Below are 26555 nucleotides of genomic sequence, written 5' to 3'. Positions count from 1 at the left end.
TTTCCCATCATACATTGAACCGTGTGATTAGGAAATCTTTACTGTAATTGCATACACAGGTGTTATTTTTAAATACCTTTAGGAGGGAGATGTAACCATTTGCTTCTTGTTATTTCTTAGTTTTTCTCTTTGGCCTAGGATTCTAGGCAATGGACTATAATGAAAAAGAGCACAATTTCAGTATTAGTTGCATTTGGGTCTAAATCCTAGCTCTGCCATATGCCAACATCATGAATGTGCTCAAATTCATTAATTTTAGTGTAAAATCAAGTTAATATTTATTTTTCAATGCTGTAAGAATTAGAAATTATATATAAGTATATTTATATATTCAAATTATTATACCTATATGGTGTCTGGTATTGGTTGACATTCAGTTAATTATAGCTATAGTAATGAAAGTGATGACTACTAATGAATGTTTTTGTTATTTTTAACCAAAGCATATGTTCACCTAAATTTGTTTTGATATAGTTATTTAAATTGTGATCTGGTTCCCCCCCGCCCAAATATCTTATAATTATTTATTTATATTTCAAAATAGTCTTGTGAGGTCAGTTGTAATAACTGTTACAGTAATGGAAACATTTTTATACAGAAAGACTAAAAGAACTGATTAAAACCAGACTTTGAGGGGCACCTGGATGGCTCAGTGGGTTAAAGCCTTTGCCTTCGGCTCAGATCATGATCTCAGGGTCCTGGGATTGAGCCTCGCATTGGGCTCTCTGCTCAGTGGAGAGCCTGCTTCCTCCTCTCTCTCTGCCTGCTTCTCTGCCAACTTGTGATCTCTGTCAAATGAATAAATAAAATCTTAAAAACAAAACAAAAAATCCAGACTTTGAATCACTGCAGTTCTGTGACTTGTCCTCAATATGGTGATTTTTGATGCTGTGATTAGTTAACTATTTTGCTTCCTACCATTAAGCCCTCTCTTACCAAAGGTGAAATTTGTGGTCCTAAGACTATCTGGGTTTTGTACATCTCCACTAAAATTATTTGGGCTCTTGATTATGCAACAGAAAATCTAAACAACAACAACAAAAAAACACCAGTTCTTCTTTACACTGGTTATTTGTTATTTACAAAAATGTTATATTTTTAAAAACCTCAGAAGGAAGGTACCTTTGATTACCTTAATTGCTTCATTGTCTCAACCCTTCAGTTCATTTCTCAACCTATTTTTTGTATTTATGCCTAGCCCCTAGTAGAAATACATTGGTTAGATAGATAGCTGGATAGCTAGTTATGGTTACTCATCAACAAACTTCAGGGAAAATTCAGCATTATCCTTCTTCAGAGATAACGGCTGAATGTGGCAGTACAGTCAGTATGTGCTAAGGCATGATTAGCTGTGATAATATATCTTGGCTGATTTATAGACTTTGAAGCCATTTACGTTTCCTGCAAGTTCAGTTTTCTCATCTATAGAAAAGGATCCTGGTCTCTACATCTCCCTAGGGAATGAGATGAGAGTAATACAAAATAATACATGTTAATATTCTATAAAAATACTTTCCAACATGGTTCTAATTTCTCTTTTTTACAAATAATATTAGAATAGAACTTTATTCTGCCTCAGATTTCTCCCCGCTATCCCTCCCCAACTCCCACTTGAGTAAAAGTTTACGTCACTCACCCAGTGTTTTATGCCAAAACTTCAAAGCCATTCTTGAACTCTCCCACTCTGATTATCTATCTTCAGTCTTTTAGAAATTTCTGTGGGCTTTGTCTTAAAAACATCTTCAAAATTCATCCCCTTTATACTATCCAGCCTGTACTCTAACAGTAATAATGGGAGCTCACATTTGTTAAGTGCTCACTGTGTTCCAGGCACTGCCTATTTAATACTCTTAATATTGCTAGTATAAACCTACTGCATTTCCTCACAGGGTTAATGGAATAGACTTACAATTGGTTTCCTTATACGCATTCATGCTTCTCTATTGTCCATGTTCCATATACTAGCCAAAGATTATTTTTTTAGAGTTTTTTAATATTATTAATTATCCCATGATTCTGGGCAAAAACTGCCAGTAGCTCCCCATCTCAGAGTAAAGCCAAAGCCTTCACAATGGCCATGGAGCCTGCCTGCTGTTCCTCTGTATCTCTACTCCTGTAATTTAGAACCACAATCACTAGGATCTAGCCATATGGGCTTTGCGATGACCCTCCACCATTACTCAAACGTAACTTGGGATTCCCTTGACCTAACTTGCATGGCTTTATGCTCTACATTTTATTTAGGTTCTTTAGGTTACATTTTATTTAGGTTCTTTATATTCTTTTAGGTTATTTAGGTTCAGTGTTATATCTTTGGAGATGCCTGCAAAAGACCAGTGCCTCGGCCGCCCACACACACTTTACTCTCACTCCCTTGTATGTGTATTCCAGCATTATCTTTCTCCTCCTGGGAGGAGAAACACCATGGGGACCAACACTATCATCTTCAACACTGTACTCCCTGTGCCAGAGCAGTGTGCCTGGCACAAAGGAGAATATTGTTACTTCTCTGTTGTATAAAGGAGTAATTGAAGTAATGATGTGCAAACTCTTGTGATACTTTTGGTCTTATCAAAAATTTAATTCCCTTAACTTAATATTTATTTATTTATTTATTTATGACAAGCACTTTTACAATATTGAAGATCCATGGGAGAAATTTTTTTACAGCATAGTTTCAGGGAATGCTATGTTTCTCCTAAGCAAATAATGTGACTTTATCTTACAGATACTGATTTTTATAATTCTTTATGCCTCCGTATTGTAATATTTTCAGAGTGATCTCATGGCCCAGTTATTTTAACTGCAAGATGATTTTATCTAGATTCATTGTACTAGTCCATCTTTATACAAGACCGATATAATTAATTTACACGTTTGGCTACTTCGGTTCTTACTGAAAAGACATAAAATATTAAAATACTAAAATGTATCTTTGGTAATCTCTGAAATTGTGTTTATCCATTATTTGACATGTAGATCCACTTATCATGCTTTAAACTAAGAGACAAAATGGTTTGCCCTTGATACACGAGGCTGGAGTTGGCCAAATGAAATTTTTGGGTCATTCTAACCATGTTGACTCTTTGATCCGTTTGTCCTCACACTTCGTTGGAAGATTCCCCATAAAACCTGAATGGGGTGCTCTCAGGGTTTCCATGTTCAAGATCGATGTTACCCATTCAGTGATAAACAAGGGGCTTCAGGTATTCTGTCCCTTCTCCTTACCGTGTGAAGGAGTGGAACAATCATATTCATCCATTATTATTTTAAGACTCATGGGTGGGTTCAACAAAAAAAACGGGGGCACGGTGTGTGAGTTCACATCTCAAACACATACGAGACTAGGACTGTTAGCCCTTCCCTGGAACATATTGGTTTGGAGTAGGTTAATCAGATTATATGGTTGATAAAGTGAGACAAATTGTGCCATCCTAACACAGTGCCATGGTAGATGTTCAATGTACCACTCTCACAGGGTGATGTTTTTTAAATTTAATTTCTTTTAATTTTTCTATAAACATATAATGTATTTTTATCCCCAGGGGTACAGGTCTGGGAATCACCAGGTTTACACACTTTACAGCACTCACCATAGCACATACCCTCCCCAATGTCCATAACCCCACCCCCCTCGCTCGACCCCCCTCCCCCCAGCAATCCTTGGTTTGTTTTGTGAGATTAAGAGTCACTTATGATTTGTCTCCATCCCAATCCAATCTTGTTTCATTTATTCTTTTCCTACCCTCCAACCCCCCCATGTGGCATCTCCACTTCCTCATATCAGGGAGATCATGTTAGTTGTCTTTCTCCGACTGACTTATTTCACTAAGCATGATACCCTCTAGTTCCATCCATGTTGTCGCAAATGGCAAGATTTCATTTCTTTTGATGGCTGCATGGTATTCCATTGTGTATATATGCCACCTCTTCTTGATCCATTCATCTGTTGATGGACATCTAGGTTCTTTCCATAGTTTGGCTATTGTGGACATTGCTGCTATAAACATTTGGGTGCACGTGCCCCTTCAGATCACTACATTTGTATCTTTAGGGTAAATACCCAGTAGTACAATTGCTGGGTCATAGGGTAGCTCTATTTTCAACTTTTTGAGGAACCTCCATGCTGTTTTCCAGAGTGGCTGCACCAGCTTGCATTCCCACTAACAGTGTAGGAGGGTTCCCCTTTCTCCACATCCTTGCCAGCATCTGTCATTTCCTGACTTGTTAATTTTAGCCATTCTGACTGGTGTGGGGTGGTATATCATTGTGGTTTTGGTTTGTATTTCCCTGAGGCCAAGTAATGTGGAGCACTTTTTCATGTGTCTGTTGGCCATCTGGATGTCTTCTTTGCAGAAATGTCTGTTCATGTCCTCTGCCCATTTCTTGATTGGATTATTTGTTCTTTGGGTGTTGAGTTTGCTAAGTTCTTTATAGATTTTGGACACTAGCCCTTTATCTGATATGTCGTTTGCAGATATCTTCTTCCATTCTCACAGGGTGATTTTAAGAATTATATGACATAATGTACTGCAAGCACATACCACAGGCCCAAGCAGGAGTAAACACTTGATAATTAAATTATAAACTATTATTAATGTTATTATTTTACTTTGCACATGCTTGATAAATTTTAATAAAGTTAGGAAATTTTAAGTCAGATACATATTAGATGTAATCTTTGGGAATTGCACTTTAGCTTTCTTATCCTTTATTGCTACAGTTGAAAATAGAGATAAATAAAATTGTGGAAATAGCCCAAAGGTCCGTCAGCTGAAGGACAGATAAAGAAGAAGTGGCATATATATATAATGGAATATTATTCAGCTGTTAAAAAGAATGAAATCTTATATTTGCAATGACATGGATGAAGCCAGAGAGTATTTTGCTAATAAGTTAAATAAGTCAGAGAAAGACAAATACCATATGATTTCACTCATATGTGGAATTTAAGAAACAGACAAGCAAGGGAGAAAAAAAAGAGAGGGACATGCAAACCAAGAAACAGACTCTTCACTAGAAAGAACAAACTGCTGGTTACCAGAAGCATGTGTCAGGGATGCACTAAATGGGAGGTGGGCATTAAGGAGGCACCTGTCGTGGTAAGCCCTGTGTTACAGGCAACTGATGAATCGCTAAGTTCTGCTCCTGAAACTAATACTACATTATATGTTAACTAACTGGAATTTAAATAGAAACTTAAGAAAAAGAAAAAGAAAATAGAAGTAATGAAAATTTTTCATATGAGAATTAGAGATAATATTCATCAAGTACCCAGCACAAAGCACAGCATGTGGGAGGTGATGACTAACTAGTTGTTACCATCACGACTAATTTTATCATCCACTTGTACATTGCTCTGCAGTCATTATTAACTACACCTTTCATACATACGCAAATTCATAGATATAATGCTTTCACAACATGCATGCACAAAATATACACAGTTATATGTGACATGTGAATTTTGCAACACACACATGTGATGTGTGTGTATACAGACATGCACATGTGCCTACATATGCGCGCACACACACACACATACTGGAGAACAATTTTACCCTAGTTTGATGATACATGCCTGTTTTAAGGAAAGAGAGCCCATATATGAATGCTGTTACAAAAGACTTTTGTACTCTATTCATTATGAATGATGTATACAAAGTAAAAACTATATACATTGAAACAAATTCAAACCTAATTTATGCCAGTTAATTTGAAGCATAACTGGAGTGGTGTTCAGGCATACAAACACTTTGGGTTTGTTTTGCTTCCTATTAATAGAATTTAGCTTAGATGACTTGTTTTCTTTTATTTTCCCCTTTGAATGAGATAATTGCCTTAGTTTCATTACATAGAATTTGTTTTCACCATGTTGGCAAGGTTTACAAATGGAAATTGCTTTGTTATAGATCACGTTATACACAGCTAGTATTAAGCTGGGACTGTGACTGTAGAATTCTGTCTATACATAGAATAAGGAAATCTTTGCGGAAAGTGTTAGAAATGTATATTTTGAACAAATTCAGTAACCGCTGTTACTATCTAAAACAGAAGAAAGAAACTCAGAAATGTTTGTCATTTTCATCACAGTAAATAGGTCAGAGGTGATTGACTCTCCTTCTCTAATACGTTCAGTCTTGGCATCTCAAAGGTCAGCAATCCAAGCACTGCTCTTTCCCTGTCATTTTTATCCAGAAACCAAAATGCCAGCTCATCTTCCAGTAAACCATTTCCTGGAAGGCTCTCACTTGCTCACGGATGTGTGCCTCTCCTCCTGTTCTCTTCAGTTCATTCCTTCACTTGTTCATTCACTCGTTTCTTTGTTCACCTGGAAAAATGCACAGGGAGCATTTTCTGAGTACATGGTAGTTTCTCTTCCCCATGGGCGGCGTGGACTAGCAGGGGAGAAAGAGTCATTATGCACAGAACCATGTGGACAAGTACAATGGATATTATTAAAGTTTTGTGAAGAAGGGCTGCCTGGATTGGTGAAAGACCGTGGTGGATGGTCTTGACCAATCAAGACTGTTTAGCAAGAAAGTGGAAATTGAGCTGAAATGTGCAAGGTTTTCAAAGAGAGTTTTCTAGAGGCAGGTGGCCAGCAAATGTAAAATATCTGTGGATGGAGGGGTGCAAGAAGGCTAGTAGATTTTTATGGTGGAGGCTTGAGGAGGGACCATGAGATGAGGTTGGAAAGGTGAACAGCACACGGACCTTGAGTTGAACCTGTGTCCGTTAGTCCAGTAACATTGTTGGTCTTTACCTTAACTCTCATAGGAAGCCATTTAAGGACGTTCAAGCAGTGTAGTCGTCCAATTTGCATGTCAGAAACATTGCTGTGTTCACAGTGTATGATACGAATTTCAGGGGCACTCACGTGGATGCAGAGCATCAGTTAGGATGCTGTTTCATTAGGGAGAGACCCGAATGTCCCTGGAGAAGTGGGTGGTTCAAGAAAAATTGAGAAAATAAAATGGGACAGTGTTAGTGGTTGGTTGAATCCAGGAAATGAAGGAGGAGCAGGCATCAATGATGACTACGGGATTTCTTTTGAATTCTTTTCCCACTACCTTCCTTCCCTATTTATTCTGCCTTCTGTAGTTCATACTCCACTATATAAATGTAGTATAGATCTTTCTATATTTCATAGAGCATTTCATTCTGTATATCTTCTTGTCCAAACTGGAACTTGGTTCTTCCTTAACTTCAGCATTTTGTCCACAGCCACCTGGAATAAAGAGAGTTCAGTCTTCCATTTGCCAGAAACCATGATGTCCAGAAAACTGTCAACATTCTTGTCCCTTGGTTCAGGTTAAAACTCATTAGAGGAGTGTTAGCTATTTTGGATTCCCCAACTAGAATTACGACTTGAATCCTTTCTTTATCCTAGGTAGATGTCCTGGCATGTTATTTTTAAATAAAGCAAACATTTATTTAAATATACACAGTATCATCAAAATTGAGCTGGATTAAAGAAAAATATTTTCTTCTGAATTCTTTGTTTTCTATTTCCAGAGGTACTGCTAATTTCTTATGTCTCTTTCCAAAGACATTCACTAAACACACCAGCACAAGAGCATCTGGATGGCACAGGCTGTTCAGTGTCCAATTCTTGGTTTCTGCTTGGGTTGTGGTCTCAGGGTCGTGGGATCGAGCCCCACATTGGGCTCCGTGCTCAGTGCAGTGTATGAATAAATTTCTCTCTCCGTCTCCCTCTGCCCCTCCTGTTCATCCTCTCTCTCCATCCAGAATGAATAAATAAATCTTAAAACACACACACATCAGCATGTGTGTATGTTGTGCATGTGTGTGTTCCTCTTTCTCACTTTAAGAATATTCTTTTATTCTGTATGTGGGGCACCTGGATGGCTCAGTGGGTTAAGCCGAAGCCTTCGGCTCAGGTCATGATCTCAGGGTCCTGAGATGTATGCCAAAGTAAATTTCAAAGGTTTAAAATATTTAAATATTTTTTTAAAAATGAAATTACACAGCAATCATATAGTACTAGAAAAAAATATGGCAGGGCACCTGGGTGGCTCAGTGGGTTGAGCCTCTGCCTTCAACTCAGATCATGATCTCAGGGTCCTGGGATTAAGCCCCACATTGGGCTCCTTTCTCAGTGGGGAGCCTGCTTGCACCCCTCTCTCTGCCTGCTGCTCTGCCTGCTTGTGATCTCTCTGTCAAATAAATAAATAAAATCCTTAAAAAAAGAAAAAATATGGAAGAATTTTAATATTGCATTGTCAAAAACCATTAAAGGAAAGAATGAAAAATTTGACTGCATAAAAGTATAAAATAAAATTTTCCTGAAGTGATTTTGATCTGGAGATTTATCCCTACATCATACTTCTAGCTCTAGCTCTCTGTCTCATGGTAGTGGCTTCATTTGTGATATCTTAGATCCAATTCTCCCTAAATATTCATAGCCTCTAACAAGTACATTGGAAAACAATAAAATATTACTGTATTTTACATTTCCTGACAGCAGAAATAATTCCTTGGACTGTCTTCATGTTATTCCTGATAGGTGAATTTGAAACTTCAGAAAATGATCATTTTAAATGATCAAGCTCATTACCTTCTTAAATGTGATACACTAGAAATTCAAGGTATACAATTTGTTCACCACCAAGATGTCAGCAATTTCCTCCACGTCAGAATCATGAAGGAATATTTATTTTTAAAAAGTAGCTTTGGATTTCTTGTTTGAGTGCTTTCCCAGTAAAGGATTAGAACCGTTTGAATATTAGCATGTAATGTTAGCATAGTATTTCCTAATGATTAAGTATTAAAACTGGGTAATTAAAAAACTGAGGAATAAACTATTCTTTCTGGAAATATCTTTTTGAATGAACATGAGTGGCAATTTAGTGTAAATTTTTGTCATGCTGAGCAAGGCTCTAAGAAGTGCTCTTCACACATTTTGAACATTTGATGGGAATGAAGACGAAGGAAGCTGCCGGAACTGTATTTGAGCCAATGTGCACGTTGTTCTTAGTCGAGGGCTGAGCCCATGGCCCAAGAAGCCTAAAAACAGAGAAGCTGTTGGTTTTTGAACAAGAGTCTCTGACAGACTGCAGTAGTTAGCCACTTTGGAACTGTGATGGGCCTTCTTCTCAAAGCTTAGGCACTTCTGTTCCTCCTAGACTCCTTTCTATGTTTTCCTTGCTTTCTAAACACAAACCACAATCCCTCTACCTGTTTTCTTTGTCCATTCCTTCAGGCTTCTGTCATCTATAGTATGGAATTTCTTTTGTGCTAACAGTAAAGTGGATGCCACAACACCTTCACATTTTCAAGTCTTTGCTTTAGATTACTAAGGGGAGAGATCAAGAGGCTTAAAAAAAATAACAAATATGAAGCACATTCAGAATGTTTCAGGGTCTTCCAAAGCAACTGGTCTACTATTTTTTTTTTTTAACTTACTACATAAAACCCAAGAACCATAAGGGTTTTGTTTTCTATTCTTACATCCCTTAACAGGGTTGGCTGCTTGTCGGAACTCTCTTGCCACATAAATAGAACTGCAAAGTGAGAAAAAGAAAAGTAGCCCATGACATCTGGGACCTGGCCTGGTACTATATCATTTAGGCTTTGGTGTTGCTCTGAACTGGTGGTTCTCTTGTTGGACATCAACAATTTCACAGAGTGTCAACATCTGACAAAGCCACTCCAGAACAATGGATCACGATAAAAACAAGATCACTTTGTAATCGAGACTGAACACAGGCCAAACACGACCATTAGCTTGGCCAAAGAATAAAGGACCAGACATCTCCCTATCTTGACTCATAGGAGTGTTTCCAACCCATTCTGACTTTAGCCTATTCTAGTCATCCCTTAGTTAGGTAAGAATCAGTAAGATAGACAATCATGTAATTATTTCTCCTTCCTGAAAGCACCCAATCTGGATCAAAATTCCACTTTCTTTGACCCTCCCCAAAATAATCTACCCAAAGCCCTAATGTTGTTGGTTTTTTTTCTTTTTTTTTAAGATTTTATTTATTTATTTGAGAGAGACAGAAAGGGAGAGAGAGCACAAGCTTGGGGAGAGGCAGAGGGAGAGAGAGAGAAGCAGACTCCCATTAGTCTGATGTGGGGCTCGATCCCAGGACCCCAGGATCATGACCTGAGCTGAAGGCAGAGGCTTAACTGACTGAACTACCCAGGTGCCCACATACTAGTAATTTTTAATTTGATGCTGGAATTGTGAATTCCTGTTGCTAAGTGTTAAAGCTTGATATAGTCCTTTAAAAAGCATTGAACTTTGTTCTAGAGGCGCTGAAGTTGCTAACAGTTCTGTCGAGTCCTTATAGAGTTTAAGTTTTTTAAAAGACAGATTTAAGATAGAAGTCTGCAACTTTTTGATACTAGTTTTTGATTATATAAAAATATTTTTATATTAATATTTGATTAATATAAAATTTTTGATATTGATTTATTGAAGTATAGTTAAACATATAATATTACATTATTTTGGAGTGACAACAGTGATTTAACCATTACATATGTTGCAAAGTGTTCGCCACAATAGCTGTAGTCACCATATAAAGTTATTACAGTATTGCTGATTATATTCCCTATGCGGCACTTTCCATCCCTGTGACTTACTTATTTTATGACTGGAAGTTTGTATTTCCTTATCACTTGCCTCTTTGCAAAATTTCCTCTGTGTTTTTTTTTCTTGAACTCAGGAAACTTTAGTTTTTAAAGTAATCTAGTGTAAAAACAAGTTGAGATTAAAAGAATATGTTCAGTGAGTGAGTATGTTCAGCTTTGCAGGCCATATGGTCTTGATTGCAACTACTTAACTGCCATTTTAGTGTGAAAGTAACCATAGATAATGTGTAAACAAGTGGGCATGGCTAAGGCCCAGTAAAACATTATTTACTTAAACAGGTGGTAGGCCAGATTCGGTCCTAAAATGATAGATTGCCAATCCAATCCACGATCTAGATTCTACTTCCTTCTAGAGTTACTTTGGCCCCTACTAAATTGTACCCTCTGGAGTTCCTACTGAATGCCCTGTGTTTTCACCAAGGACTCCACATTCTGGCTGATAGAAACTCAAAGGTATGTGGCCCTCTGTGAACTCTGGCAATTTTTCAGCATATAACTCCTAGTTATTATTCTCTTAGAAGTTGTTCTCAGTCTCTTTTTTTGGATTTTTATCCTACAAATATAAAAACTAGAATTTAAACCAAGACTTAGGCATATCTCTGGGTCTCCTTCTCTGTACAGCACTCTTTCCTCCACCACCAAGCCTTGAAAATTCCAGCTGTCCCATACTATCTCCTCTATAGCGTGTGACTCCATTTAATGCTGGGCTGATCCTATTGGAGTTGGAAAGTGCCTCCATACAGAAATCTAGGGGTGATCATAGGGTATGCCTTTTTTCATTTCTCTAAAAGATCACAAACTTGTATTTCCTGATGTTCAGTGTCTATAAACACTTGTATATACTTTGCCTACGTTTCTAGTTGTTTATTGCTAAAGGATAATTTCATGGTTTATTACTGTTTCCTGCTGTGTATATACTGGGAGCAAAAGTCTTCATATTACTTATTTTGATACTCAAGTTGTCTCTGATTTGGCCAGTAAATTTCTCTAAAAGCTGCCTCCTTAAGCCTTTCATCATAATGCTACAATTTTTTGAGCACTTTATTATTTTCTGGTACAAAAAAAAAAAAAAAAACTAGGTTCTTCTTGAAATTCTTTGTTCTTAGTTCCAAACAGACTATTTTCTCAGAGATCTGGCTCCTTGTAATGAGGAATAATATTTAAATATAAATAGAATTTGAAATAGAGGAGTGACATTCAATTATGTTAAAATACCACATGGTTTTATTTTGTTTAATGGACCATAAGGGGTCAAGGGTAAGGCACAGAAATCAGAAAGGAAAGCATTATAATAAAATCACATAAAATGATAGTCTCTTAGATGAAAATAGTAACAATGAAAAATTATATATGTTATGAAATAAAAAGTTTTATACACACACACACAATTGTGTCCACCTTGGAACTGAGGATTGGCTCACCTTTGGCCAAAATTTGTTTTGGATGCTAAAACTTGACAATATTGATTGTACACTCAAAGGGTTGAAAATGTCCATTACTCACATAATGAGGCCTTCTGGGACAACAGGGTAGTTCCAAGGCATGTCCAAAAGCAGTTTTAGGGAACAAGGAAAGGAAATTGATTCGGAGTTTTCTGGTGGATGGTGGGACTGGGGTGAGAATTTCCGTGCACAGGTAAGGACATACATGGTTTGAACTGCCTGCCAGTAAGGGGAGTACCTGGGCTATCGCGCTGAGTTTCTGGATGTGGAACACAGAGGAAGCACTGTCAGCAATCCAGTCAGACATCAAAACGTGGAGCTAGCCCCTGCCACACTGAGCTCCTTCTAAGATTTGTTTTTCCTCCGAGTAACTGGGGTTATAGACTTGCCATAAACACAGTTGAGGAAGGCTATTCCCTGGAAGAATTTGGAGGCAAAGAATCAGTTTTCATTCCAGTAAGTTAAGCTTCAGATGTCTGTAAGATTTATTTGCATTGGAGGTTTTCACTTTCATCATTTCCTTTTTGCAAAAATAAACGGCCCACCAAGAAGGTCTCTGTCCAATTTGAATAATACATTTTTTACTAAAAATCAAAGTGATAATAATGTCATGAAAGCTTTAATATCAGAATCACTTAAATACATACACCCTCCCCCTTAGTAGCTGGTTTCTTTGGACAAAACAACAGACATGGGAAATAATTTGGAAATAGGTAAATAACACTATCAATGTTTATAATTTTCCTTGATATTTGGCAAAATGTTTTATGGGTAGGAACACATGATAGCAATGAAATTGTTTTTATTAATGTGAAATTGTTTTTATTAATGCTTTCTGTTCAAAATAATCTAATGTAGTATTGAAATTGTTATTTTTTTTTTGAATTATGTAGCTACATATGTTTTAGAAATTTTAAAAAATTATGATTATTCTAAAATATTGGCTATATCTGTTGTATAATATATTGGGATCTGTGGTGTGTTTCCATTTAGAAACATGTTCAAATTACTTTCTTGTTTGTTTTTAAAAGAATTAAATTTAAGTTTGATGCAGTCACTTTGGAGAAAAGCATCTTTTTTTTTTTAAATTCACTTCTCTTTTTATTGGTACTGTCTAAGTGATCTCCTTAGAGATACAATTTAATTTTTAAATTTTTAAAAAATGTTTTATTAACACATAATGTGTTATTAGCCCTAGGGGTACAGGTCGGTGAATCGCCAGGTTTACACACTTCACAGCACTCACCATAGCACATACCTTCCCCAGTGTCCATAACCCCACCACCCTCTCGCTACTCTCCTACCCTCGGCAACCCTCAGTTTGCTTTGTGGGATTAAGAGTCTCTTACGGTTTGTCTTTGGAGAAAAGCATCTTAAGAACCAGTTTTTTTTTTTACTCCCCAAACAAGTTGGAATTGACAGAATCAATACAAGTGCCAACTTGTGTAAAATTAAATGATCTAGTAATTTCACAGGTTCTCAATAGTCCCATGAGAAATAATGCATCTGGTAGTCAACACTACCATTTTTGTTTCTTGGTGGTCTGGTCTGGTGGTAGTTGACCTGGATCACTGCTCTTCTTTTTTTCAATAGATTAAAAAAGAAAGAAAGAAAAAAAAAAGTTCGGAAGACAATAGACCTGGGTCCAAATTGCATCTCTGCTCTTGAAAAATCATCAAGTTGCTTAACATCTATAATTATTTATTTTTCATCTATAAATGAAGGATAATGTACATGCTCTTCATTTCTGTGTAGCTTAGAATTGCTTTAATGTTATGATTCTGAGTCAGGTTCTGTGAATGAAACATTAAAGGCCTTTTGTCTTACCCCCAATCTGCTAAAACTGAACTGGGCAGAAATAAAAATAGTTTAATCCCACGCTGCAAGAAAGGAAACTGTTAGCAATTAACCCGGACAAGAAAGTTTTGTTAGAGGCAGAATGCATGGTTGAAACTTATTTTCAAAGGCTTTGCAAGTGTAAAGGGCATTTAATTAGGCAATTTTGAACAAACAATCCAGAAACAGCTTAGTACACAAAATGGCTAGAAGCCTTCAGAGCACTAGTCTTCTCCCCAGTGGTTTCTACATGGCATCCCATCCAGGTCCTCCCACTTCTTCCCTCTTAGCCATCTAGTTTCTAAAATATGGGACTGATCCAGGACCTGAAAGCTTCTTTATGAGATTTTGTCCACAGTTTTCAGCAACCAGAACACCGTCTAGTGAATCCCTGCATCACCCCACAGGTCCAATCCACACCTGTCCTCAGCTCCCAGACAGCCTCAGGCCATTGAAGCAACCACACAGAAATAAAATAGGGAGGCATTATCCGTTTCTGTACATACCAGATGGGGAAGACAGAAAGGGAGAAAATTTCTGATAACTGTGGAGTCACAGCAACTGAGGAGTGGATAATCCTAAATTGGATCTTTGAATGACTTCTACTAAAATATTGTTACCCTGGTGTTACACCCTATTGTAATATTGGAGCAGGATAATTATAATATCTTAAGCTTACACACTGAACTGGTTTGCCACTTCCAGAACACTGCATTTCACTCACTCATGTATTTGACTAGTATTTTCTGATCACCTACTAATGGCCAACCTCTGTTCTAGGCACTGGGGATATCAACAGTAGTCTCTCTAATTAGCTTAACTTCTGTAGGTGGTGCTATTCTTTTTTCTTTTTTTAGATAGAGAAACTAAACTCATCAAGGATAGGATGATGCAAGTCTCATAGCTGAAGAGGATCAATACCAGGGTTCAAACTCAGGTCTTCGGAAACATTGCTCTTTATTTTAAGCTTTCTGGAGGAAAAGAAAAATCAGCAAAAAATAAAACTACTGTTGATATTTCTTTGTAGGGAAATTATTTCTAAAATTCTAAGCAATTGACAGATATATATGCTTTTTAGAGAAAAATCTGTTATAAAGTTGAATATTATTTATATATTCATATCCCTGCTTCTTTGGAAGTACTATCTATCTATCTATCTATATATATATATCTGTATTTGGTTTCTGATAAATATTGAAATGCATGGGTGGTAATGGAATGTGCTTCCAAATACACCATAATACATATGCTTTTAGTATCCTAAAGATTTTGTTTCAGGATAAAAAATGGACAGCCTCACTGGCTTTCAGATCTAATTTATATCCTTGAACTTAGCTTGCAGGAAATGCTGTATTTAAGGAGACTTGGGGTACTTTCCTAGATCAATAAGATGATACTTGATTTTTTTTTTTCTTCATTTTGAATAATCCTAGTAAGCAATCTGTTGGCCAGAGCACTGGACAGGATCAGGAGAGAGAGATTGGTGTCAGATAACTCATACTCCTAAGAACACCATGTTTCTTTATATGTTAAAGTAAATCTACTCTTACTAGCTTTTAAGCTCAGTGATGAGTTAGTAGTGTTTCCTCATCTTCGTTTATTTTCTGTTTTCTAGGTTCCTGCCCCCCTGGCTATCGGGAATGTCAGAATGGCAAATGTTATAAACCAGAGCAAAGCTGCAATTTTGTAGATGACTGTGGAGATGACACGGATGAAAATGGATGTGGTACCTCCTGTACTTTTGAGAAAGGCTGGTGTGGCTGGCAAAACTCCCTGGCTGAAAACTCTGATTGGGCTTTGGGAGTTGGCTCTCATCAGAGCCTACGACCTTCTGAGGACCACACACTTGGAAACAAACATGGTAGGTTTTCCTCATCGTTGTCACAGTGTTGTCATCTTGTTGTCCTCCTGGACAGCGACTGGAGAGCTCCGGAGAGACTAGTGTGGGGTCAGGGCAGGCGAGTCCAACGTTTGACGAGTGTATTTGTCTCCTGAGGCTGCCATCACAAAGTACCAGAGATGTAAACCACAGACATTTTCTCACAGTGCTAGAACGAAAATGGGCAAAATCAAGGTGTCAGCAGAACTGGTCCCTTTTGAGGGCTGTCAGGGAGAGTCGCCTATTCCATGCCTCTCTCCGAGCTTCTGGTGGTCTCACACATGACTTGACTTATAGGTGGCATTCTCTTATGTCTTTACATTGTCTTCTCTCTACGCATGTCTGTCTCTGTGTCCAAATTTACCCTTTTCATTACCCTGAAGGGCCTACCCTGATGATTTCATTTTAATTTCATCATCCACAAAGGTCCAAATAAGGTCACTTCCACAGGAACTGGGATTAGGACTTCACCATTTTTGTGGGGTTGGGCGAGGAGACACAATTCAACACATCATAGCGAGTAACCAAAGTTTAGTGTTGTTCTGATCGTTGTAGATAGATGATAATGTATGCTGCCGTCAGCCACCTTTCCTCAATGACCCATCTTTATAATTAATAACCCTGAATTCTGCCACTCATTGGATCATTCACCTGCCCTGTAGCTTTTCAGATTCTCAAATGTCTCATCCACAAATGGAGAGAATCCAGTTTTCCCTGTGTCCCAAGCAGGGATTAGAGAAATGAGATGATACATATGAAGGGAAAGCAGGTTTGGAAGCTGTAGATGGTAACATGCAGATTAACTATAAGGTCACACCTGTCAGACGTGTTAGAATGCCTCATTTTTGCAGTGAGTACATGAGGTCTAGTCTCAGACTCCTTGGTCAAAGGACAAAGGGTGTCTGTCAGCAGAATAAAGCAAGGACCCTGAATTCCTGGAATCTTCAGAATAGGAAAGATGGTGTCTAAGAGTAGCAATTCCTCTTGCCTATGATATAGCAAAATCCTCCAAGCCAAACTGACCACACCAGAGAAAGGAAGGTCTGAGCTCTGTGCAGACACTCCGCTATACATGTAAAAAATGTTTCAAATATTTGAATACATAAATATAAAACTCAGGGTCTTCCATGTAACATATTAAGATTCTCAGCATTTTATTTTTGCTCTCAGTAGATGACTGCATTTTTGGAAGTACATTATAATTCCTTTATTTTTCATAGATAATATCTTTGCATTGTTTTACAAGAACTGGAAGGTATAGCGAGTCTGTTAAATGATACCTGTAACTATGTTGTTGACTCAGTGACTAAATACCCTGTCACATCAGTTAATCTGCATACTGTGAGGTACTTTGCTCAAAGCACAGACAGTTGGAAATCATTTTGTCCATGAGCTAGAAGCAAGGCTATTCGATTTTCTTTCTGCTTCAAATGCAAATGCCTTTGGCAGCTCATATCCTATAAACTATAGTTAAAACCCCTAACTAAGATGGAAAAGCTAAAATAATCCCCTCGTTGTTTCTGTCGTAATCTGAACGCTATCCTCTTTCCTAGGGCACTTCTTGTACCTGGAGGCCACTCCGGTGGGCCTTCGGGGCGAAGAAGCACACCTCAGGAGCGCTGTGTGGCAAGAATCCGGCGCTGCCTGCACCCTAAGCTTCTGGTATTTCATATCTACAAAAGCTACAGGCTCCATTCAGGTCCTCATTAAGGTAGGATCCTTGTCCCTGCTGCCTCTCCGCTCAGCGAAGGTTCCTACAGGCAGCCTGTGGCCAAAGGGAGTTTTCACAGTTCAGCTACCTTGACCAGAGGACGCTTCCTTTCATCATGGGGCACTTCTGTTTGGGGTTCAGATGCTCTGGGGGGTTTGATAAGCAACATGGGCATGGGAACTAGCTTGGAGCTCAACAGCAGACTCTGGGGTTATGACTGAATCCCAGAGATTCCTTTTATGATAACATTTAGTCGAAGACTCAGGTTCTTCCTTGCCATCTTGGCATCTCCTTCCCAGTAAAAGAGAATCGATTTTCTGTACATCTTAAGGGAGAGTGACTATCCATTTTTTTTTTTAAGATTTTATTTATTTATTTGACAGAGAGAGATCACAAGCAGGCATAGAGGCAGGCAGAGAGAGACGGGGAAGCAGGCTCCCTGATGAGCAGAGAGCCCGATGCGGGGCTCGATCCCAGGACCCTGAGGTCATGACCCGAGCCGAAGGCAGAGGCTTAACCCACTGAGCCACTCAGGCACCCCGGGACTATCCATTTTTAACTCCTGTATGAGCAATCACGAAGGAACTAATATTAGACATTTGGGTTCTAACCATACCTTGCCACGGACTGAACCGGTCAGATGAATGATCAAGGTGGGATTACGTTGAACTGCTTATTAATTATGACACAATAGTGCATTTTTTTTAGTGAGAATTAATTGGATGTTTCAGTCAGGGCTTTAATTTAGTATAACAAAGTGACAGTGTCCAGGTAGCAAAATAGCCAAGTATATATTCATATTAATAGGAATACCTCTATTCTTTGGCAAGTTAAAACAGCAGGAAAAAGGAGATGAGTGTGTGTATGTGTGTGTGTTCATGTTCATGTGTGTGTGTGTGTGTGTGTGTGTGTGTGTGTGTGTTTATTTAGAGAATTTGGTTAGAATTCCAAGAAAGCTGACTTTAGAAACATGCTGTTGAGGCCACTGCTGTTTTTTCACACATGAGCTTGCCTGGCGTGGCCTAACGCCGGCGGAGAATGCCCGACTAGAGCGCCACAGGGCTCCCATGTCTGACGCGACGATGGCTGCATAGCCCATGTTTTATCCAAAACCTGAGGTAACTTCATAATTTCGGATTCTTCTATCATCACAAATGCTGATAAGATACATGCAGCAAATACCACAGTGAATTATGCTTCTATCTAAATAGAGAAGCCTAACTGTAGTGCTGGAAGTTCTCACAAGAGTCGTTTGCTCGTACGTTACTGAGCGCGACGCCTGGTGACACAGACACAGGGAAGGATTTCGCACGTGAAGGACTTTGTACCCCTCTGTGGGTTTCGCTGTTAGGATTTGCTTCCCTCATGTTCACCTTTAATCTTACATCTCAGTAACAAACTTTTTATTACTGTGTAATGTAAAATGAAGCTATCTTGCGAGGTAAGTCTTCCTGTGAAGTCAGGTTGAACTCCTGTGGTTCCTCCCACCAGATTTCTCTGGGCATTTCACAGCATTTTTAAGGAACTAGATTCCTACCATAATTTTTAAAACACAGTTAACACTTGCTTAAAGGAAAGATGCTTATCCTCCTTTGGGGACATTTATTGCAAAAGAGAAAACTTTCATCTTGTATATTGATTTTACATTCAGGATTTTTAGGGCGATCATTTTATTTTGGTAATTAAGATGGTAAGTATTTTTTGATCATCATTACAAAGTACTTCTTAGGCTGCTCTCTGTGTGGAACCATGCTGGGTTTTAACCTGCTCATTAAGTTAGCCAGATGGCAAACACAATGGAGGCAGGGATTCTGCCTTTTCTTTCTCTACCTCTCGCTTTTGAAATGGTCTCAATTTATGCATGGGTTGCCTCTGGCTCAGTCTCCCCTGTCTGTTCTCAGGACAGTCTCCTTCTTGTTTCCCTGTTTTGCCTCCTACCAAAGCTAACAGAATCTGGCAAATTCAGCTTCTCACAAAATTTTCCTTGACCACTTTTGCCCACCGCGATTACTCCTTCTCAGAGTGTCCCTCACAGCTCCAGAAATCTTCTTTCTCACTAAAGGTTCAATTACATGTATTCTATTCAACAGGTAGGTCATAAAATCGTGAGAGTAAGACCTTGAAGTTTTAGTCTTTATGTCCCTCTGAGCTCTTCAGAGAAGGGACTGCAGGAAAGGAGAATTGTCCTCCTTGAGCTCACAGCCAGGCTCAAGGCATCCCTTTTTGGGACAGTCCTTATGAAGGAATGACTGTTAAGGGTAACATGCACAACAATAAATTCTACTTTGGGAAGCGTGGGTGTGGTTCAAGCTTAGGAAGCTAAACACAACTCCTTCCTTTATATACAACAGATTTATAGCTACATATGTAATTTTCCTCTGTAAATAAACAAAAACCCCTGAGAACTAGATGACTAGCATTTCCACAACAAAAGACAGAAGAGACTTTGAGAAGGATGGGACAGGCAGAGACACATCCTCCCTGGAACCCTACCACAGATGCAGTGATCCCACAATGGGAGGGATCCCCCAAATTTGGAATTCTCACTCAAGGAGTAAAGAACTTGTTCCCCACGTCAGGCACGTTGAGTGCTAGCACCAGAAAGTTGAGCCTGCTAAATATCTGATTTTAAAAATAAAATCAGGGGATGAAGATCAGGAGAAACATTGAACTATAAGGAACTTATACCCCATTCGATGAAGGCTCACTGCAAACCCCCTCACACTGAGATCCAGCATAAGAGGAACAGACTGAAAAGTACCGAGACCATAAGCAAGGGAGATCTGCTTACTAATTTTAAAGTGACTGCCAGGGAGGCAGGAACGTGTGAGGATTTTATCCAGGGCTGGAGGTGCTGGTGCATGCCATTTTTGCCACTCACGCTAGCTTCCTGGTGATGGAACATGGGTGCCATTTTCGGTGCCCTCTCTCCCGCTAACACACGGAGGGCTTGGTCTGCCCTCCCCGTCATATAACCAGACTGGGGGAAGCACCCCATGTTCCACTCACCCTGTACATTGTCGGATCTGCAGCAAGGCCAGGCACGTACCAGGAACTCGTCTTCCCCATGCAGCAGACAAGGCACAACCAGGACAGATGAATGCCCTGGACCCCAGCCACCCTGTGCACAACTGGGACGGGTCAGCGATGTAAGTAAGCCCTGATCTCCCTGCACAGCAGCTGTGGCTCTGTCTGAGCCAGCATAGTCATGCAGCCCATAGAGTGCCTGGTTCTGGTGGCCAAGGGAGGTGGTGCTTCTGAATCCCATGCAACAACTCCTTCACAAGACCATCCTTTCAAGACCAAGACGGCTAGCCAATTCACCCAATATAAAGAGAGAAATAAAGAGAAACAAAATGAGCAGAGAGAAAAGTTTATTCCAAACCAAGCAATAAGGGAACTTCTCAGAGAAGGACCTAAATGAAACTGAGATAAGCAACACCCTTAATAAAGAATTCATAGTAATGGCCATAAAGATGTCCACTGATCTCGGGAGAAGAACGGATGAACATAGAAAGAATTTCAACAAAGAGAGAGAAAAATAGAAGAAAATAACCAAACAGATGTTAAAACGGCACTGAGAAATAATACTGTAGGGGTTCAACAGCAGAATGGATGGAATAGAAGCATGAGTCAGCGAACCAGAAAGAGAGCAATGGAAAACACCAATCACAGCAGGAAAATGAAAGCAAAAAATAATTTTCAAAAAGACAGGACGCCTTAGGGGACCTCCAGGACAGTATGAAGCAGAATAACATTTTCATGATGGGAGTCCCAGAAGGAGGAGGGGAGGAAGGGCCAGAAAAATTCTCGAAGAAATGATGGCAGAAAACTTTTCCTAATTCTGGAAAGGAAACAAATATCCAAGTCCAGAAAACCCAGAGAGTTCCACACAAGGGAAACCCAGGGATGCCTGGGCAGCTCAGTCAGTTGAGCGACAAGCTCTTGGTTTGGGTTCAGGTCGTGATCTCATGGGATGTGGGATCAAGCCCCACATCAGGCTCCACACTCAGCGGGAAGTCTGCTTGAAGATTCTCTCCTCCTGTTCCTCCCTCTGCTCTCTCTCTCTCAAACAAACAAACAAGTAAATAAACCTTTTGAAAAAAGAGAAAAGATGAACCCAAAGAGAAACACACTGAGACACATTATAATTAAAACAGTAAGAATTAATAATAAAGAGAAGATATTAAAAGCCAGAGAAAAGCAATACACTGTATGAAAGGGAACCATTATAAGGTTACCCGCACGTTTCTCAGCAGGAAGGTTACAGGTCAGAAGGTCGTGCACTGCACAATAGATGCAAAGTGCTGAAGGGAAGACTTCCAACCCATTCAGAATTGAAGACAAGATTAAGAGTTTTCCCGGAAGCAGAAGCTAAAGTAGTTCATCACCACTGAACCCGACCATACACATAGGGAATGTTAAAGGGGGTCATCTAAGCTAAAAAGAGAAAGGCACAAATGCTAGTAGGAAAACATATGAAGTTGAAAACCGAACTGGAAGAGACAACTCATCAGGATACTGACTAACACCTTACAACGTGAGTATAAAGGGTAAAAGACAAAAGTAGTAAAATTAGTTAAAACTGCAATAATTAGTTAAGGGATAAACAACACAAAAAGATGCAAAACGTGTCATCAAAGATATAAAATGCACAGGAGGGGAGTAAAAATATAAAGCTTTGGAATATGTTCAAAATTAATTTACTGCCAACTTAAAGGAGACTGTTAAATATGTATTGTATGCGAACCTTACAGTAACCACAAATAAAAAACTTAAGAACACAAAAGTAAAAGACAAAGGAATCTAAATGTAAAGAAAATAAACACAAAGGAATAAACCAAGAAAAGAACAGAGATGAGTAACAAAAATAGCCAGAAAGCAATTAACAAGATAACAGTAAGTCCATACTTAATCAGTGATTACTTGAAGTGTAAATGAACCAGTCCACAATCAAAAGACAGAGTGTGGCTCAATGGATATGAAAAGCAAGATTCTTCTATATACTGCCTCATCAAAATCTCAGTGAGATGTCACCTCATACCTGTCAGAATGGCTTTTATCAAAAACACAAGAAATAACAAGTCTTGGTGAGGATGTGGGAGCCCTCGTGCGCGGTTGGTGGGAATGCAAACTGGTGTAGCCACTGGAAAGCAATATGAAGTTTTCTTAAAAAAAAAAAAATTAAAAATAGAGCTACCATCTGATCCAGCAATTCCACTTATGGGTATTTATACAAAGAAAGCAAAAACAGTGATTGGAAAATATATATATATGCATGCCTGTGTTTATGGCAGCATTATTTACTGTAGCCAAGATAGGGCAGTAACCTAAGTGTCTGTTGAGAGATAGATGTTAAAGAAGATGTGGTATATTTATATAACAGAATGTTGTTCAGCCATAAAAAAGGAGGGGGGGGGATGAAATCGTGGCATATGCAACAACACAGATACACCTTGAGGGCATTGTGCTAAGTGAGTAAGTCAGAGAAAGACAAGTACCATATGATTTCACTTACGTGTAGAATCTAAAAAAGCAACGAAACAAAACCAAAGAGAAAGACAGACTCATAGATACAGACAACAAACTGGTGGTTGCTAGAGGGGAGGGGGTCAAGGGACAGTTGAAATAGGCAGAGGGGATCAAGAGGTACAAACTTCCAATTATAAAATAAATAACTCGTGGGCATGTAATGTAATGTACAACGTAGGGAATACAGTCAATAACATTGTAGAAAGTTTGTGAACGAACAGATGGTAACTAGTCCTCTCCAGGTGATCATTTCATAATATGTAAAAATATAAAATCAGTATGCTATATACCTGAAACTAATATAATAATGTATGTCAATTTTAATTCAATGAAAAGTCTGATCTGGAAAATTTGTAATCTTAACTCTGAAATATATACATGCAATCAGATGCAAAAGGCACACAACCATTGAGCAATCATTTAATGACGCTGTAGTTTTAAAGGACAATATTGATTACACATCACAACCACAATAGTAGATACATCAACTCTTAATACAATTTCCTGTAATTCTTAGCACAGCCCTCTGAGTTAAAGAATGTGAGCCCTTTTTTTACTGAAGGTGGGCCAAGGGGTCTCATAGAAATAACCTGCCCATCCTGTGGCTACATAACCAGTCCGGAGACAGACTGGGACTCTGAATCCTTATGTTCTTACCAGGAATTTTTCCACTGACGTTAACGAGTTCTGCTTTTTTATGAAATGCAGATTCTATTTTAGTGAGATCCATTTTCATGGGATGAAATCATGGAATATTTTCTTTTTTAGGAAAACAAAAGGAGTAATAGTTCTTAGCATGGATATGTGTGATCCTTAAACTACTCCTGAGATAAAGGTGTGAATTTAGGAAAATAGCAGGAAAGCAATGCTATTTGTTTAGGAAGCAATTAGTAAAGAATGGTACAATTTTACTTATTCTATATATTTTATCTTTCTTCTATATTTCGTGCTTACAGTCACATGAGAACTAATTTTCACTAAAGTGATATGTTTGGAGCAAATGTAATGTTTGTGTCTTGAAGTGATGGGTGAATTACAAGAAGATGGGAAAATATTTTATTGAGAAATTAATTTTTCTTTCCTTTGAGTTTGCTTTAGTTATATGTGTAAAAAATATACACACATACACAAATGATGAATTTTCTAAGACAAATAATTTTTTAAAATATAACTGAATTTTTTAAATGAAATGAGTATTTTAGTACATAGAAGGATAGAATGATAACTCATTTCTTGGGCCAAACCACTTTGTGAGTAGGATTTAGTGCATGGGGACTAGTTGTGATCTCTGTGATTTTGTTCCCTTCATTTATGGTGAGTCAGTCAAAACTCAGAGGGACTTAAGTTAAAGGTTATAAGAAAGTGGATGAGCTCGGACTTGAACTCAGGTGATTAAAAAGTTAAGATTGTAATGTTACGTAATCAGTTTTGTTTCTGTCTTTCTATGGAGGAAAGTTGGCTGTTGAGAATTTAAAATACATTGGCTGAGTCTTTTTCTGAATTTAGGGGTTCTTTTTTTTTTTAATAGTATACTCCTTCTTGATGACATTTATCATTTCTACTTACCTTTTACTTTTACTCATTTACATTCAGCATTAAATTTCTCACCAAATGTATTGCTTTTCAGACCATCTAAGATTTAAAACGAAAAAATGAAAAAAGTGCTCAGGGGTGGAACAGAGTTGCATTACATAAAAGTCAACTTGGTTTTACAAATATATTTAATTTTACCTATTTATGTAGTGACTTGTTTTGTGATGGTGTTAATCAACGATGAGTAATATGTAGATTTTAATACATGATGAAGAATTCAAAGGGGTTTTTAAATTTACTGGTGTTTGACGATTGGTTTTCTTGGGTTAAAGTCTGTCTAGCCTCATTAGGAAACAAAGAACTTTTGCATCTTTTCAGCTAGACATTTGAATAAAATTCAGGAACACCTGCTACCGGAAGAGCATTATTGTTTTTTGGAACCACTCCATCTATAATAAACTGTTGATATTTTAATCAAGATGACTGTGTGCTGTAGGGAATTTTAACATATTTGACCAAAGGCATTCAGGGCTGTTATACTGTTGTGATAGAAAAAAAATAATTTATTCAAAACAGAAGTGGAGAAAAATAATGTATTTCAGGAGAGTCCTGATTATAGCAACCTAGTTACGCTGAAAGACCATTACTAAATTAGTTCATTGTTTTATCTTGCCTAGTGGTTCCGAGAATTTGAGAGCAGATGGGGTCGCCAGTAATTTGTTTAATCTAAACTATTCATTTACAGATGAAGGGGCTAAGATTAGGAGGTTATATTTCTTGCCCCAGCTCACATGGTATTTAAGAAAAAGAATATGGATCTAGTTGTTTTTTTGTGGCTTTTCTTTTCTTTTCTTTTTTTTCCTGATTTCTCATTTAGAGCTCTGCTATTTGTCTACCTGGCATTTCTATCTGAAGATCCTATTCAGTATGGAAATACAGATTTTGTTCACTAGGCAGTGCAAAAGGTCAAATCAACAAATGAAAGGCCAGATTCCTTTCCCTGCTTAGAAGACTGTGGTCTTCTGACTCTGCTTTTCTCCTCAGTCCAGTGAACAATGAACCTCAGTTGTGTGTAAGGGTTAACCAACAGGAGTGAATATTCCCTCTCCTTCCTGAGTCACCACTACGCCCTCTCCTGCCCCACCCCAAAATGCTCACCGCAGTCCTCATCTGAGGAGATCTACAACTAATTGCTAACACTCCAAGTGTCCAACACTTGGAGTGTGTCAGATACATTTTCGGGTTTAGGCGTATTTTGATCTCCTCAGCCTACTGAACATCTGATCCTATTTTAGTCATCTTGGCATTTTATTCATTATTTCAGAGCAAAGAATGTTGGGAACATGGATGGGAGGATACGTAGAATCTGGGTATAGAAAATTGATTTCTCAAAGACTGTCTAATAGATTTTAGACCATAAATCCATTAAACGAAGTCTTTAGTGCCAAAACTTCTCTTGCTTTTCCTGAATTGTTTCAGCATGTTAGCAATTCAATCTGCATAATTTTGGCTGTATTCTATTATTGACCTGGAGCAAACTGAGAGGGAAAGCAGTTTGATTTTTGCATTTTAAACTCCAGCACACAAGATATCAACACCTCCAGAGCTTTATTAAATTAATTGCCACAAGCTCACACTGCCCTGATTTATATCAAAATCAATGTTTCTTTTTATCATCATGGAGAACATGGCAATATTTGTTCCGGGCTTATTTCTGACTAAGATTTTTCTAAAGTTCTTGCTCCACGCCCCCCAACACATTACTTACCTCTTTCAGATGCTTCAAATACTAAAGAGAGGGTTTCTGTTCAGATGCTAACAGTTTCATTTAATTGCTTCCAGTAGTTTTGCTTTCAGGAAAATCCTATGACCAATTCTAAAGAATGGTATTTTTAGGGGCACCTGGGTGACTCAGTGGGTTAAAGTCTCTGCCTTCAGCTCAGGTCATGATCCCAGGGTCCTGGGATCAAGTCCCACACTGGGCTCTCTGCTTGGCAGG

General features: G+C 38.4%; 1 protein-coding gene across 3 annotated transcripts in view; it reads left to right on the top strand.

The window, feature by feature from the left end:
* The window catches only part of MALRD1 (MAM and LDL receptor class A domain containing 1), an 808982-nt gene that overhangs the window by 417139 nt on the left and 365288 nt on the right, over positions 1–26555 (top strand). For all 3 annotated transcript variants that reach the window (XM_059183995.1, XM_059183996.1, XM_059183994.1), the window contains exons 28-29: positions 15517–15762; positions 17334–17491. In XM_059183995.1, the coding sequence (XP_059039978.1) occupies positions 15517–15762; positions 17334–17491 (404 nt within the window). The remainder of the gene's footprint in view (positions 1–15516; positions 15763–17333; positions 17492–26555) is intronic.

This window comes from Mustela lutreola, chromosome 8 (assembly GCF_030435805.1).
Source record: "Mustela lutreola isolate mMusLut2 chromosome 8, mMusLut2.pri, whole genome shotgun sequence".
In the NCBI taxonomy this organism is placed as follows: Eukaryota; Metazoa; Chordata; class Mammalia; order Carnivora; family Mustelidae; genus Mustela; species Mustela lutreola.
Note: the sequence above shows the minus strand (reverse complement) of the source record. Positions and strands in the feature narration are given on the sequence as shown.